The sequence below is a fragment of the Malus domestica genome, chromosome 15 (genome assembly GCF_042453785.1).
Source record: "Malus domestica chromosome 15, GDT2T_hap1".
NCBI classification, from domain to species: Eukaryota; Viridiplantae; Streptophyta; class Magnoliopsida; order Rosales; family Rosaceae; genus Malus; species Malus domestica.
The window spans coordinates 5,623,072-5,639,744 of NC_091675.1; the positions used below are offsets into that span (position 1 = coordinate 5,623,072).

At 34.7% G+C, this 16,673-nt stretch overlaps 2 protein-coding genes across 2 annotated transcripts; one reads left to right on the forward strand and one right to left on the reverse strand.

The window, feature by feature from the left end:
* Positions 1 to 6,119: 6,119 nt before the first annotated feature.
* Positions 6,120 to 9,914, forward strand: LOC103455974 (abscisic acid 8'-hydroxylase CYP707A1-like). The gene is made up of 8 exons (XM_008395589.4): positions 6,120 to 6,522; positions 6,633 to 6,954; positions 7,233 to 7,382; positions 7,492 to 7,740; positions 8,073 to 8,162; positions 8,279 to 8,357; positions 9,023 to 9,129; positions 9,421 to 9,914. Exons 1-8 carry the CDS (start codon positions 6,317 to 6,319, stop codon positions 9,652 to 9,654), a joined length of 1,437 nt encoding a protein of 478 aa, XP_008393811.2. The 5' UTR covers positions 6,120 to 6,316; the 3' UTR covers positions 9,655 to 9,914.
* Positions 9,915 to 12,035: 2,121 nt separating this feature from the next.
* LOC103415441 (thioredoxin-like 4, chloroplastic) lies at positions 12,036 to 13,855 on the reverse strand. The gene is made up of 3 exons (XM_008353775.4): positions 13,160 to 13,855; positions 12,926 to 12,979; positions 12,036 to 12,335 (listed from the first exon to the last, which is right to left on the reverse strand). The coding sequence occupies exons 1-3, from the start codon at positions 13,715 to 13,717 to the stop codon at positions 12,204 to 12,206; spliced, it is 744 nt and encodes a 247-aa protein (XP_008351997.2). The 5' UTR covers positions 13,718 to 13,855; the 3' UTR covers positions 12,036 to 12,203.
* Between the last annotated feature and the right edge of the window lie 2,818 nt (positions 13,856 to 16,673).

Genomic DNA, 16,673 nt, shown 5'->3' on the forward strand with positions numbered 1-16,673 from the left:
ATTGGAGCGGTGGTCAGCCGCTTAACGCCTAGGCGGGGGTTTTAGAACAGTGGGTATAAGTGAATGGGGTAACGATTGAATTCAAACTCACCAAATCTGTAATAAGTAATATTAAGAAAATCAAATTTCTAAATCAAATGATGTGGATGTTGATAAATAGATTATTACTTAAGTGTTGATTAACGTGCTTATTTTCCATTGGTGACACATCATTTGATTTGTAAATTTGGTTTCTCTAGCATTATCCATTTGTAAATTTAAAATTTCAGAAACATGCATTTTGAAATAAAAAGGGTGATGCTAAAGAGACTGAATCTGTAAACTAAATAACATGCAAGTTGATGAATGAATTATTACTTAAGTGTTGATTAACGTGCTTATTTCTTATTGGTTTTCAAATTTAGTCTACCTAACATAAAACAAAGTTATGTACGTACCCTAATATGATCTCCTTGTAATCTCCGAGCCGAGTAACCTTCCAGTGTGCATTCTGATTGTAATAGTCAGGACTCACATAATGTAAGTAATTAGTCCGTCTATGATAGGAAAAGCAAATGCGTATAACCAATACTATATATCTTCAGTTGTATATAAATTTTTTGACCGTTCATATTATAATTCATAAAGAGATATTTTGGATGCGGTCTCTAATCTTTAACATTCTTTGACTAAAACCTTAATGATATTCAAAGTTTGATCAAAGTGGTACGTTAATAAAGAAGAATGGGTACATTATAAATAAATTAGGGTACAGATAAAAGATTAAAAAATTATGAGTACAAATGAATTTTTAAAAAATATAGGCGCTAAAAGAAATTAATACATGGGTACAAAATAAAACTAAAATGAAAATAATACAAATTTAAAAAAAATGTTGCAAATTAAAAGTGTTACATCCCAGCCCGAGCCCCCACCACATCCCGGGTCCCGCCTTCGCCGTAGCACGATATTGTCCGCTTTGGGCCCCGACCACACCTTCACGGTTTTGTTTCTGGGAACTCACGCGAGCAGAACTTCCCAATGGGTCACCCATCCTGGGAATGCTCTGGCCCATTCTCGCTTAACTTCGGAGTTCCTATGGAATCCGAAACCTGTGAGCTCCCAAAAAGCCTCGTGCTAGGTAGAGATTAGAATATACATATAAGGCTTACATGATTCACTCCCCTGAGCGATGTGGGATGTCATAAAAAGTGGGTGCAAACTAAAAATATAAATATACGATACAAAGTTTAGGCATAAAACATAAATATACCATATGTAATTTTTCTATCATTGATTAAATATACAATGTCACGTGACGGTACATACATGGGTACAAACACAAATAAAACTTTAAAAAATATGGGCACAAAAAGAAACTAATATATGGGTACAAATTAAAAATGAAAAAAAATTGGTACAAATTAAAAATAGGCACAAACTAAAAATAAAAATATATGATAAAAAATTTAGCCATAAATATAAATATATTAATTGTAACATTTTTAACACTAAAGGAGTATATTTAAAAATAAAAATATTTTATTATTCAAATAATTAATGATATTATTAATATCCAAGGATCTTGATCAAAAATTGAAAATGAATAGGATTTTAATCAATGGATTAGTAAAAAGAAGGATGTGAGCCTAATTTCTCCACCCATAAATTAGTACTATATATGTGTTGAGAGATGTGAGGAACAATTTGTCCCACATCAGTGAGGGACAAGCCTTGTTAGTGATTTATAATGTATTGGGCTACTCTCATATTGCCAATTGATTTTATGATGGAACCCTAATTTCATCATGGTATAAGAGCAGGTTGTCCCCGTGTGAAAGCCCAAGGGCCACACATCTCACGCGTCATCCACTTGTTGTTCACTCGGTCACACGTGCGGGAGCTTGTTGAGAGTTCAAATGTGAGGAATAATTTGTCCCACATCAGTGAGGGACAAACCTTGTTAATGGCTTATACTAATTGATTTTATGATGGAACCCTAATTTCATCAATATGAATGTGTTACCTACAAAATACAAACAAAATGCGTCTCCAGTGAGCCCCAGGAGAATCAATGAGGACCACGAGGATGATCAGATTTGGAAGGTGAGAGATATGAGAATTTTAGAAACGATGAACTGGATGCCACTATGGCCATTCATCTGCCCCATCAAGATTCTTGGATTATTCCCTCCCCATTTCCGACTCTCTAGGTTTAATTAACGTCCCACTCATTTCACCAAAAAAAAAAAAAAAAAAAGTCCCACTCAAAAAAAAAAAAAAAAAAAGTTCATCACTTTCTGTTTGTATTTTGACGGTTTGACCAATATATATATGTGTGTGAGTATATACACACACAAATGATAGCGTTGATAAATTAAGTTGTTACAATGAAGATCAAACTCGCATTAAAATGTATAGGCATAATTATTTTCTGTCACTGCAATAAAACATCATCTGCGACCAAAATACATTATTCCCAGCTAGCTAGCTAATGTTGCATGTCATTTGGTTTTCAAATTCATGCTGTAACCTCACGAAGAAAAATAAAATGAAAATACTTAATTGTAACTAATATAGCCGCCTAACCAACACATTAATAAATCATTTACAAGTTCAATACCAAAAAATTAAAACCAATTAACACAAAGTCAAGAAACAAATCTTCTAGGCATATTCTAATTAACCCTGTAAGTTTGAAAATGATTATGAATCAGGTAATGTAACTAGGGACTGTTATATATTTCGTACTCTAATAATACATTCCTCAATTCCTTATGTATAACACAATTTCTATTCAATATATGTACATTAAAGTTTAACACATATACATAAATTATTAATTATAAACACAATTTTTTTTATGCACGTTTCAAAGGGTGATTTATCTGTAAAAAAAATTTGAAACACGATCTGTCATCATGAAGCAATATTACTAGGGACTACTGTATTAACATTCCAGTCACTGTCAAAGTCCATGGAAAATGCTAGTGGTCTCCTACAGGGAGTAATTACAGGTTGTTTGCCCTCCACTTCCGGTGCCCTCCCCGTGCTCTCCTGTTTGTGTGGTCATGGTTAAACCACGTCAATATTTTATATTACTATTCATTTTTGTCTTATTATATCTATAAAAAAACAATATAAAATGTTGACATGACTTTACCGTGACCACACAAAATAGGAGGACACGGGGAGGGCACCGGAAGTAGAGGGCAGACAATCCTTGTCCTAATTAAAGAGGACGGTGGAGTGGTTAGATTACCTTGTCTCCAAGCTAATTAAAATCATCCATAGATACAGTGGCGAAGCCAGAAATCGTCAGGGGAAGGGGCGAAACTTAAAAGGGTAAAATATCTCAAAAATGTAGACAACCAAATCGGAGTAGACAATATTAACGCCGTTCATAATTTATCAATACAAACCAAGGTTTTAAAAGACACTAAACACTAGCAGGGCGGCGGGCTGGAAGCTAGTCTAGGCTAAAGCGGATTTACGTAAATTTTGTTATGTATCATATAAATAAGTATATATTGCACTTAATAAATGTACTATAATCTATAAATAAACATTGAACCATACTTATATTTTTTTTTTAAAAGGATAACAAAATGTTTACACGTTATTTGGGAGTTTTTTATTTATTAACAAACAATATTATTTATCTTAAGGGGAAATTAGCTAAACTTCACATTGGGCTAGCCATAATAAAATGGTTTAGATTCGTTTTTGACGATAATCGAACCTAAGACCTGCTATTTGGGAGTTTTAGGTAAATATTTTTATATGGAATACAATTGAGAAAGAGGAAGATGGTGGAATAGAGAAAATGATGAGGAAATTAAAATGTTAAAAAAAAAGATAATACAAACAAAAAGTCAGCAAAATAGAATATGGTGGAGTTAAAACCGAAATGTGGCGGGCCCAAATTAAAAAGGAGAAGAGGGGATACAGTGATGACTGGTCCCCGTTTAAATAATTATTTTTTCTTTAACTCAATAACAGAACAACGTCGTCCCACTAAAGGAAGGATTTTTTAATTTTTTTCAAGCAGGACCAAAACGCCTTCGCTTTCTGGCCTGGTTTTTAAAAAAAAAATTAGAACCCTGCGCACAGCAGCAAGGAAAACCCAGAAACATACAGCATTTCATCATTTCCGGCGGGACCAGAGGGGCGAAACCATCCCTCCAAGGCTAGATTTCCGACGAGGGGAGGGGCGGACACCCCTCCTTGCGCCTCTGTAGCTTCGCCCTTGCATAGATACTCATACTGTTAAGCACATAGCTAGAAGATTTTCGAATACCCTGTTGAAAATCGCAATCAAAAGACAACAAGATCGGTTTAATTTGTCTTGGATTGCCTCCTTTTCTAGTAATGTCAAGAAACCTAAATAGTTAAGACCAAGTTAAGCATGCATGCATGTCACTTATATTTTAGACGGAGCACATTTCTTACCGTTCAAATTTTAATTAACTTTGATGGTAAATCAACAGTACTAATTGGCCAAGTATTTTTATTACCATATTTGTAACTTTATTACCTTTTTAATTTAGGATTAGGAGACAGCAATGCGGTTAATATAGACTGAGGTCGCATGCATCCCTTTGTATTTCAAGTAGATAAGGAATGCACTTAAGTGTCTAAATATGGTTAAAGTGCTTGACTATCATGTTAACAATGGTGTGTTGAAAGAAATAAAAAAAATGGAAGATCTTAATTGATGATTCAACCTAATTTTTTCAAATTCAAAATATTACATTAAATATATTTACTTATTTCAAATACATTGTATTTTGTAGTTCTATTATTTGCTAATCATTTAAGATTATTGTTGAAATTCTAAATATGAATGGGGGAATGTAAAACATTGTTGTTTTGAGTTGATATACATTTTCAATATCCTCACATGCCAAATGGTGCAATTTTCAGTATACTCACATGCCAAACGATACAAGTGATATTCTATACTAAATTTGTCTGAATTATTAGAGGAATTCGAACTTAAGTGCAAGAGAGCACATTGCTTTGACTAACAATTGACTATATATAATACGAAGTTTGCAATTTAGTTGGTATTGCTTATTTTCCTCAATTTTAGAAATCTCTTGTACAATGTCATATACTCTAGCTTAAATTCAAGTTTATAATCGGGTTTATTGTCGGGTTAGAATGAAAGTTGGGCACTTGTTAAACTCTTGTTCAACTTCGGTTTAACCCCAAAAATAAATCAAAATTTATATCGATTAGATTGGACTGAGCCTCCTAGATTTCTTGTAACAACATATTACAAGGCTAATTTTTAAATTCCAAAAGTAATTACAACGCTAGTGTTTTTACTTTCTGGATTAAGCATGTCCAAGAAAATCCAAGGGGATTCGTATGGGGGTAAAAAAATTTAACGTAGAAGGGTGAAAAATGGTTTGAACAACGAAACAATTTACCATGCAAGGTGAAAATTGTGAATACAAGTAATGAATTTCTTGTTGCTATGGTTAGAAATCGGATCCCGAGTCTCTTCATTTAGAGAATGTATTAAATTACATTTTAAAAAATCTAAACCACTTGAATGATCCATCAGGTCAAAGTAACCACGTCAGCCTAGAGGGTAAATTTGTAATATTCTCAAAATTGACGATAATAGCTTTGTGAATTACAAATTGGAAAATTATATTACAAAACAAAAGCAAAGAGAATATTAACAAGTGAGCTTGACTATTTTTAGCTTTCATACTTTCTCTCAAGATGCAAGATGTTGAGAGCAAAATTCCACAAGATTTCTCGTCCTTTTTAGTGTATCCTTAAGGTTGGAACGTGTATTGTATTAAAGAGAAATAACACAATCAGATGAAAAAAAATAAGTCAAAATCGTGTTACTCATGGAACACAAGATGAGGGACTAGATGATTGATCAAGACCTGTTAACAGAGAAGAAAACAGAAAGGGAGATGAAAGAAAAGCGGATTTGACGTGGCTTACTTTAAGCCATCAGATTGTTTGGTTGGTTTAGATTTTTTGAAATGCAAGTAAATGCACAAGTTCTAAATGTAGAGACTTTGAATCCTTGGAAATTTGTGTACCTTATTTACCAAATACACCTGGCAACCAAATCTCCAATCGACACTTGTCCCTACATTTTGTCTGTCTCTACTCTCTTCTGCAACCCTGCAACCTTTTACCTCTATATAAACTGCTTCTTCTTCCTCTCTACCAGTGGCTCAAAATTAGCATAGCATACAACTCGTCTTTTTTACTACAAAACCTCACCAACTAAATTAGCATTCTCACTAAGAAAGAGATTGAGAGAAAGCCATCGGGTTTATGGTTTAGCGTTTAGAGATCGATGGATGCAATTTTGACCTACGTTTTGATCTTTCTCTTCACTCTTCTGTCATTTGTAATTTTCATGAAAAGGGACAAGAGAGGAGGACAAGTACCCCAGAAAAGGGCTCAGCTCCCTCCAGGTTCATTAGGTTGGCCTTATATAGGAGAGACCCTTCAGCTCTATTCTCAAAACCCAAACACTTTCTTTTCTTCCAAACAGAAAAGGTACGTAGGTCAAATTGCGCCCCCCCATTTCCTCGTCGATCAGGCTGTTTTTTTTTTTTTTTTTTTTTTTCCTGAACTTTGAACATTTCTACGCTCTATACTTTGTTCAGGTACGGAGAGATTTTTAAAACGCATATCCTGGGATGTCCAAGTGTCATGCTGGCAAGCCCCGAGGCCGCAAAGTTTGTATTGGTGACTCGAGCTCACTTGTTCAAGCCCACGTATCCCAAAAGCAAAGAGAGTTTGATTGGTCCGTCAGCGCTGTTTTTTCACCAAGGAGATTACCATATGCGGATGAGGAAATTAGTTCAAGGATCTCTCTCACTTGACATTATTCGAAATTTGGTGCCTCATATTGAAGGCTTAGCTGTTTCTGCCACAGATTCCTGGGCCACTGGCCAAGTCATCGACACCTTCCATCAAATGAAGATGGTGAGATTTTCCTACCCTAAAATCATTAATTTTGTTTTAAGCAATAGTATGAAAGAATTACGAAATATTAGTTATTCTTCAATAGTCTCATACGAACCTCTGTAATCGTGAGAATATACAATTAAATAAAAAGATCTTTGACTTTGCCCTTTTTGTTAAAACAAATGGGTTATCTAAAAAGTACTGTTCATATTTCATATGATAAAGTTTCTTGTCTTTTCTCGTATGGTTTTTATTTGACTGACTTTTATTTTATTTTATTTATTGTGTCATCGTAGTTATCTTTCGAGGTTGGTATACTTGCAATTTTTGGCAATTTGGAGGCACATTACAAAGAAGAGCTCAAAAAGAATTACACCATTGTGGACAAAGGCTACAATTCATTCCCCACAAACATTCCCGGCACACCATACAAAAAGGCTTTATTGGTATTTTTTTTCATTCATGTACTTTTTTTTTTGGGGGTCAAATTTTCATGTAATTATTGATGAAATCTAAAAATGTTTTTGATAAACTAATTGTTTCGATTATTTGTAGGCAAGGAAGAGGCTAAGAATGATTTTGGGTGACATTATATGTGAGAGGAAGGAGAAGAGATTACTCGAAAAAGATCTATTGGGTTGCATGTTGAACTCAAAAGATGAAAAGGTTGAAGTCTTAACCGATGACCAAATTGCTGACAACATTTTGGGTGTGCTTTTTGCTGCTCAAGACACCACAGCTAGTGTAATGACCTGGATTGTCAAGTACCTCCACGATGACCCTAAAGTTCTAGAGGCTGTAAAGGTACTATATAAAGACACTTCAACAAATGATATATTCGTTCACGCATGCGAGCAATTTCTCATTGTTTTTATCATTGTGAAGTTCCACAACTACCCATGCATATAAGCAATGTTTAATCTTTTAATTACTGTAAAACTCACACTTCATCAACAGTTAAAAATCAAGTACGATAAGCTTACAACTATGTATATATATGGACACCAAAATACAGCTATGACATATCATCGTGGTTCTTTCTAGAACAACTCACTTTCACACCATTTGTTGTCTCTTTATCTGTAAAATGATATGACAATTTTGTTTATATTTAAGTATACTTGCCTAATTTGCAGGCTGAGCAGAAGATAATTCGTGAAGCAAATGAAGAAGGCCAGCAACCATTGAGCTGGGCACAGACTAGAAACATGCCAGTTAGTCACAAGGTATGAGATATATGCATGCACTGTCTCATACGATGCAATCATACAAGAAATGGAATTATATTTTTACTTAATTTGTTGCTAACTGTAGGGAATTACGTGTCTTCTTTCTTTCTCAGGTTATTTTAGAAAGTTTGAGAATGGCAACTATTATATCTTTTGCCTTTAGAGAGGCTGTCGTTGATGTGGAATACAAAGGTATTTACAAGACTATAAATTAATAAACAATTTTCTATAAGTTACACATATGAGGTGGCATTTAAATTTTTCTTATGATTCTCGCACTCTTTTCTTCTTATCAACTTATGCACATTTTTTGGTTATTTTTTTCCATTGATTAACATTTAATTCATTATGTCTATTAATTCTATACTATGTGACCATCATGTCTCTAATTTTTTAATGACATTCACAAGAGACATTTTGTCATACATAATTGTAACATCGTGTCCCCAAATTTTTAATGAAATTGCTCCTATGAGATATATATCCAAGACGAAATAATTGGTCATGAACGAAAGTTAGTGAAGGATAGTGCTATTAACATATTTTTTTTTACCTCTCACATATCTTTGTTAATCCATCAATCTTCTTCAATTTATTCGATTCGATGGTCGAAAATTAAAAGGATTGTGTGATAGATAAAATATGTATGCGTATAGCACCACCCTTAGTAGAACAGAAACAAAAACAAAAATTTAATTATTGATGACTACATACACACTTTCTACTTGTTTGGTCAAACATTTTCTCGTTTCTAGCATATGTGCATTAAGTTGTCTAACTAGAAAATGAGATGTAGTTGTTATAATAAAAAATAAACCTAGAGATGTATGCATGATTGACGGTGGAATATGTCACAGGGTACTTGATTCCAAAAGGTTGGAAAGTGATGCCTTTGTTCAGGAACATTCATCATAATCCTGAATATTTTGCCGACCCTCAGAAATTCGATCTTTCTAGATTCGAGGTACGGGGACTACTGTTCCTTTTTTTCTGTTCTTGCTCATTCCATCCCTCTATATCTAAACTTATAAGATCTCAAGAATTTTAGAATTTATGAGTTATTGTAAAATTTAACTGTGAGATTTGCGTCAATAAATTATATATAAAAAGTTTAACAGATGAATCTGAACCACTTAAAAAACAAATATATATTATTGTACGTTGATGTAAAGTAGGATAAGATATAACGTACTATAATTATTAACAACTAATGCATTTTGATGTTTTAATTAAACTGTGTTTGATGCTTAATTAGGTTGCACCAAAGCCAAATACATTTATGCCATTTGGAAGTGGAGTGCATGCCTGCCCCGGAAACGAGCTTGCAAAGCTGGAAATGCTGGTTATGATGCACCATTTGGTCACCAAGTTGAAGTGGGAAGTAGTGGGATCCCAAAGTGAGATTCAATATAGCCCCTTCCCTGTGCCTCTGCATGGACTCCCAGCCAAATTTTGGAAACAATCTGCCGATGTAGTTGATTTCTCATAACCCTCCCCAATTTAACTCATCCTCTTATTTTATGTTTCTTTGTGAACATCTCCAACCGTTAAGTTAAATTGTATGCGGACACAAAATTGCAAGAATTGAAGGAGAAAACCTTTAAGTAGTCAAATCCTCATGGATTTGAGGCACTAAGGGCAATGTCAAAATTGGCATCCCATAAGATTTGTTTTCAAATATTGTTTTAATATTTTTTTATGTTGGTCATGTTTTTCTTTTAAAATTAATAAAATAATATATTATATTTAGAGTGCAGTCACAATTTATAGGGTGTCAAATTGCTACGTAGACCATTTCAAACGTAAATTTATCATTTTAGATTTGATATCACTTTTGAGATGCTCTAAGGCACATTTCAATTTTTTTACTCTATTTTCTCTTTTTTATGGGAGTGATCAGAAACTGAAGTGCTTCACTTTGTATTGAAAAAGCGTCTTATGGTTCTTGTGAATCTAATTCATTGAAATTTCATCCAGTAAACTGGAAAAATTATAAGTAATCTTCAAAATAATAGATAGGAATATCGCGAATAGAGCCATAGAGATTTTCTATGCAAGACATCAGTCATTTAACAAATGACATATCCTGTATTGATAACAGGTCACTATGTTGTGTATTAGGTTGTTGTTGACATGAGTATGGATACCATTGACGAGTTCGTTCTTTAAGAAACGGGCTTCTGATTCTTATATTATTATCAATCTTTGTTATTCAACAAGTGTACTAAATACTCTCGCATGTTCTAACTTTATCCGAAAATAGCTTCGTAGGTTCTCTGAGTTACAACACTACTAATTAACAAATGCTTAGTTGGAATAACAGAAACACTGAACCCTAAACTCACATCCAACAACAAAAATAAGGGAGAGATGAATCACATCCATTCTGCAATCATATGTAATTTGCTAATCAAGAGTGAATGTGACATAATTTGGTTGAGCTCAATATATATAGGATATATATAGAGGTGTGATATCCACAAATCTATTTTTACTTTTGAGTTTGACACACCTTTTTAATTTTTGGCTTTCGGATTAAATGAAATGAAGGATATCAAAGAACATAAATTACCAAGGAATGTGTAAGAAGTAAAAAATGATGTGTAGATATAGCACACCCCTATATATATATACACATCACATGCAACACGTACACTATAGGAGGAGGGATTGCTATTGGGTCGTTTTATTTAGAAAAAAGTCAAGGTTACCAATTTAAGAAATATAAAGTTTGAGTTCCCTTAATCGCTCATTCTGTTGCTAGCGACTCTATTACACGGGAATGAAATGTCTCCTTTGGTGGTTAGTGTGCTTTTTCACTGCCTTCTCTTGGGATTGTTCTTTTCTTTTCTTTTCTTTTTTCTTGCTGTGTTTACTGTTGATGTACTTTGGTTCTTGGTTGCTGCAGTTTGCTGCTACTTATTTTGTATAGTTGCTTCTCTTATCCAACAGAAAAAAATAATAGTAATTAATAATATTCTGATCATTCTAACCACAGCATACACCAAGGACTCAAAACTCATCCTCTTCTCATGTTGGTAACCACACATTTTTTGTTCCTTTCTACCTTTTCACCCTCTCCCTTTGGGTGAGCTTTTATCACATTATTAATACAAAGCTTATTCAGTATTTGAATTGATCCAGCACTGTTTTTTTTCTTTAGATATCCGAGCGCTTCTCTTCACATCATCACCTTCTCTTCCTCTCTTCCACCATGGCCAGTGATTGAAACGAAATCTGAAAGCAATGAAGACGATAGGGTGGACAATGACGTTTCACGCTTATTTTGGCCTTCGGCGTAAGTGAAAATAGTCCTTTAGTGATAATTAAATTAATTATAAAAATTAAGAAATTGATGAAACTGCTAGCAACTGTTAGCAATCTTAGCATTGTTAGGGTTAGTTGTTGAAACATAGTTATTAGCTATTTAACAGAGTCGTTAGTTGTTTAACAGTATGCTAAGTAATGAATTGCATAGTGAGTAGCCAATGTAATGAGTATATATATAATTGCAATTACGGCTCATAATGTGACTACTCTCAATCTATTCACAAAATTATGTTTTCCATATCTTGCATCTTTGTACAACCTTTAGAAATAATTCAAACTCAAAGTGATGTCTGGATACTGCTCCAATATAATTTGTTGAAGGGTTCAAGTCCTGCTCCAATATAATTTGTTGAAGGGTTCAAGTATGTCTATGAATATACAAGATTGACTTGAATCTTTCCAATGGATGGAGGTGACGAGTTTGTAAACAATAAATTCAAACAATTTTTCTAGAAAAAAGGTATAATACATTAAAAAAAAAAAATCATGTCCTCACACCATGCAGAATGGACTTGCAAAACGAAAACATAGACTGTCAAATTACCACCCAAATTTTGGTTTCATGCTTGTGATGAATCTCTTCCAAATGAAGCCAACATCTGTAGTTTGAAAATCAAGAAAATTGTGAAATGATTGGAGCGTTCAATATATCACAAGTATATGTGGAGTGAATGCTTTTACATTATTTACAGATAAAAGCCTTATTAATTAACTAGCTCGAGTATCTTGAGATGCTGGACTCGTGTATTTACTAATGGCTGCAGTGATCCTCTCTTTGTCTCTAGTTGGAAATGCTTCCAAGAGGATCCCGTCTTTATAGAAGTGGAAGAGCGGCACCGTCTGCATATCGTTTCATAAAAAAATAAAGCTAAGAGGATAATAGATTGATAATAAGCCTTATATAAATAAAAATTTAGTGTATGCCGATTGTATAAGAGTGACAATATCAATGGTTGTAAGAATGACATTTGTAACCAGATTAAGGAGAGAGTTGTTAGATTGGTTAGTGAGTTGTTATGACGGTTAGCTTGAGATAAGTCAGTTAGATTTTTTGTTAAGGAGATTGTGTAGCAACTTTTGCATAAATATTGTAATGCTCATAGCAATTTATTCTCTCTCTACCATTCTTCATTATCTCTCTAGTTTTTCATCTTCTTCTCTGTTCTTTTGCAAATGTATCAGTGAATCTATATATGTTGATAGATCTGTTTAATTAGTGCCAATTCAGTTCAAATTTTTATTAAAAGTTTGTAAACATTTCTATTTTTGTATATTTCCCTAGTAGTTAACTCGATGAGCATGTTGCAATTCAAGTGCCATGATTCAGCTTAACATAAATGCGTATAACAAGTTTGTGAGCACTCAATCAAACTAACATAAGACTAGTGTGCAATGTTTCCTTTGAAATCAATCAATCGAGAGAAAGTTACCTTAATTCTAAGTCGATCAGCAACCTCGGATTGTTCGTCGTACTCATCAATTACCTGCAGTAATTAGTAAAAATCCTTTACCAGAATTACATATTGAGCTAATAAAGCAAAGTTGAAATCACAATGACGTTTGCACGGTGAAATGATCCTATAAGGAATGAGGAATGTATTTGTTCGGGCAAAGATTTCTCCAAATTTTAACCCAAACAGTATTATCCTAACAATAAGACTCACATTATGCTTCAAGAAGATAACAGCAGCTTCTCCATCACCAGCTCCCTTACACAGCTTCGAAAACCCTTGCTCTATGTACTTGCAGCTCCCACACGAAATCCGATAAAAATCTACGACAACCAAAGCACCAGTTTCTTTGGCCGTTTCCAGAATTTTGCTGAACTCCGCGTCGGTACTAAACTCTCTAACACATTCAACGGGACACACATCGTCGTCGTCTTCCTCGGCCAATTCTCCTAGGTTTCCAGACGCCACTCGGACCTCTACGTGACCGAATGCGTGGCGGTATCCCGAAGCTTCCAATCCTTTTATGATGTTTGATGGAAAATTTGCTTTCACGAGACAAAATTTAACTTGGAAGGGACTTGTTGAACCATGTTTTGTGTTTGGATTTGTGGCAAAGTTGAAAGAGGCTGTGGCCTTGCTGCCGTATAGAATGGTCTGCCTTTGCATTAGAACAAACGGTAAAATTGAAGAGTGGGGTTTTGGGGGAGATAAGTTCTTGGCGGTTGATATGCTCTCAATTGCCATATCTGAATTCTGAATTATTCTACCCATTGAAAAGGTGACACGACATCACCAACCAGATCGGATTTGCCTTCCTAACGGCAACTTTTTGGCCCGGTTATGTTTTTCTTGAATTGGCTTTTGAGTACAAGTAAAAAAATAGTCTGATCTATATAAATTTTTTATTTCTATCCGATGTCTAGACTGTAATTCTATAAAGTTTATCAGACTATTTTTTAAGCAAAGATATCAGGGTAGTCAAATGTAGCCCCTCTAAGCCTTTTTTTGAGGCTCATGTCATCTCCAACCAAAATGGCTACGTTTAACCTCCGTCTAGATTATAACCCTGCAATAAATTATTTTTTAGTAAACAGTACCGGACCATATCTATATACAATCTTCAACCGAAGGGGGCTATTTTTTAGCCCCTCAATAATTTATTAATTTAAGTTTATTCTTTAATTTTATCGGTTAATTGAATTAAACCATCATAATAAAATATGGTGTCCAGACATCTTTTCAGGCCCACTTGTCCTAAATGTTGTTTTAAGTTTTATGTTATTAAATATTTAATTTTACTTACATGTTAACAACTTATACATAAAAATAAGATAAGATAGTATGGAAAGGTGAAAACGATGTGAAAATAGTGTAGAAATAGCTTAGGTATTTATAGGAAAAATTAGAATTTTTTAATATTCTTTTTTAAATTTCGTCTTTAAAAAAAATGAAGAGGTTACATGACGCCAGCTAGCAGCACAACTAGGCCCAACTTTCAGGGCTAGCTGGCTGGCTATGTTTGCCCAGCCATGTGGCCATTTGGCTATATTTTGGTCAGGTGGGTCCTAAATTTTTTTAGCCCAACCCTTCATTAGACCCACTCAAACCCTGGGCTAAAACCTATAATTCTCATCCCCCCCCCCCCCAAAAAAAAAAATTCAACCCAACCCATGGCCTAAACAAAACCTAAAACCTAAAACTCATCCCAGGGCCAAATACTGCAAATTAGAGTGGGCCCCACCGGGTGCAAGTGAAACACGGGTTGTGAAGCCCAGATGCCACAGCCAAGCGCCCAACAAGCCAGACGGAAGCCGAGGCGGACCCCAGCCACGTGGGCATGTCCCCTGGCTATCAGTGTGTGTTGGTAGCCCAACGACTACTTTTTTTAATCGAACGACTGGATTTAATTGGACCGTTGGTTAATCCAATGGTTCACGTTCAATTTTTTTTTAGTTTTATATTTATATATTTATTGAATCCAATAGCTTAGATCGAATATAATCAAATCTAACGGTAAAAAAAAAGATCTAATGGTCCAAATTTAAATCCAACGGCTAAAATAATTTAAAAAAATAATTTAACTCAAAATTCACCCAAAAACTGTATAAATATATATGTATTTGTTCAAACATCCATACAAAACTCACTTTTTTCCTACAATTCTTCCAAATTTTCTTTCTAGCATTTCTTCTCATTTTCAAAATTTTCAAGATGGCAAAATAGCATGTTAGAGGTCGTAATTAGACCTTTGACAAAGATATTGTTTTATGTTTGACATGGATTTCTAGTAGTGGTCATGATTGACAACTGCGTTCAAGGTGCTATCAAAATGCTCTTTCCTCATCCGAAACCGCCTCCGAAAATCATGAGCAGGAAATCTCGGACGCTTCATGAAATAATCTTTCATCATTCGGTCATGACATTCTTCTCTATCACGTTGCACAAATGAACGCCCCGTGACATAACCACGATAGTTAGATTCGGCATGGTGCTCATATTGCATAAGTGAGTTTGCAAGTTCAGCTTCTGTGTCGATCATTTATGTATCCTCAATGTCAAGGCTTGTTTGGTATTGTGCCATCTGCATTGCCTTGCTACTCCTTCTTTTATCACCCATTGATGAGATATTGAGGATTTTTAGGAAACAAAAACACTTTCAAAGTTGAAAGATTGGTGAATATAGAGGATGATTGAAGGTTGTAAGATTGTGTGATCAATTGATATTTAACATGTGTTTATATAGAGGATGATTGATGAAAGTTGAAAGATTGGTGAAAGTTGAAAGTTTGGTGAAAGTTGAACGATTGGTGAAAGTTGAAAGTTTGGTGAGTTTCATGTGTCGATTTAGTGATTTTTCAATATTTATTGGATTTTAAATATTTTTAAATTAAAATGTTCATAAAATTAAATTACGATAGTCTACATAATTTAAAAAAAAAAAGTTAGTTTAAGAAAAAAATTAGCCTAAGTTCATTCTTTAATAATCCCGGGCTAAAATTTTAGGTTATAAGGGTTGGAGTAGAAAAACTGTTTTTGGGCTGAATATTTTTAGATTTTAGGCCAGGGTTGGAGATGGTCTTAGACCTACTCCAACCCTTAGAGTAAAACTCAAATTTTAGGTTCTAAACTTATTCCAACCTTGGGGCAAATATGAGTTAAAACTCAAAACTCATTTACGGGCCAAATTTAGTCCAAGATTCTTGTCACATCCCAGACCGGCTCCGCCGTAGCACGATATTGTCCGTTTTGGGCCCCGACCACGCTCTCAAGGTTTTGTTTTTGAGAATTCAAACGGAAACTTCCCAGTGGGTTACACATCCTAGGATTGCTCTCGCCTGAACTCGCTTAACTTCGGAGTTCCAATGGAATCCGAAACTAGTGAGTTCTCAAAAGACCTCATGCTATATGGAGGTAGGCATGTACATATAAGACACATCACCTTATCTTTGTTGGTCGATTTAAGATGTTACAATCCACCCCCTTAGGGCCCGACGTCCTCGTCGGCACACTCGCACCAAATGCCATAGTGGCTATAGTACCATTCTGTCACCTCCCAGACCAGCTCAGCCGTAGTACAATATTGTTCGCTTTGGGCCCCAACCATGCCCACACGGTTTCGTTTCTGGGAGCTCAGATGAGAACTTCCCAGTAGGTCACCCATCCTAGGATTACTTTCGCTCGAACTCGCTTAATTTCAGAGTTCCGATGGAATCTGAAACCAGTGAGT

What these genes read in the sequence shown, in the direction of transcription:
- LOC103455974 (XM_008395589.4), top strand. Translation starts at nt 6,317, where the DNA reads ATGGATGCAATTTTGACCTACGTTTTGATCTTTCTCTTCACTCTTCTG. An exon ending in TTTTCTTCCAAACAGAAAAG is followed by an intron (nt 6,523 to 6,632) that starts GTACGTAGGTCA and finishes TACTTTGTTCAG; the next exon opens with GTACGGAGAGATTTTTAAAA. An exon ending in AAGTTCTAGAGGCTGTAAAG is followed by an intron (nt 7,741 to 8,072) that starts GTACTATATAAA and finishes CCTAATTTGCAG; the next exon opens with GCTGAGCAGAAGATAATTCG.
- LOC103415441 (XM_008353775.4), bottom strand. Translation starts at nt 13,717, where the DNA reads ATGGGTAGAATAATTCAGAATTCAGATATGGCAATTGAGAGCATATCA. An exon ending in TTATCTTCTTGAAGCATAAT is followed by an intron (nt 12,980 to 13,159) that starts GTGAGTCTTATT and finishes TAATTACTGCAG; the next exon opens with GTAATTGATGAGTACGACGA. An exon ending in CTGATCGACTTAGAATTAAG is followed by an intron (nt 12,336 to 12,925) that starts GTAACTTTCTCT and finishes AACGATATGCAG; the next exon opens with ACGGTGCCGCTCTTCCACTT.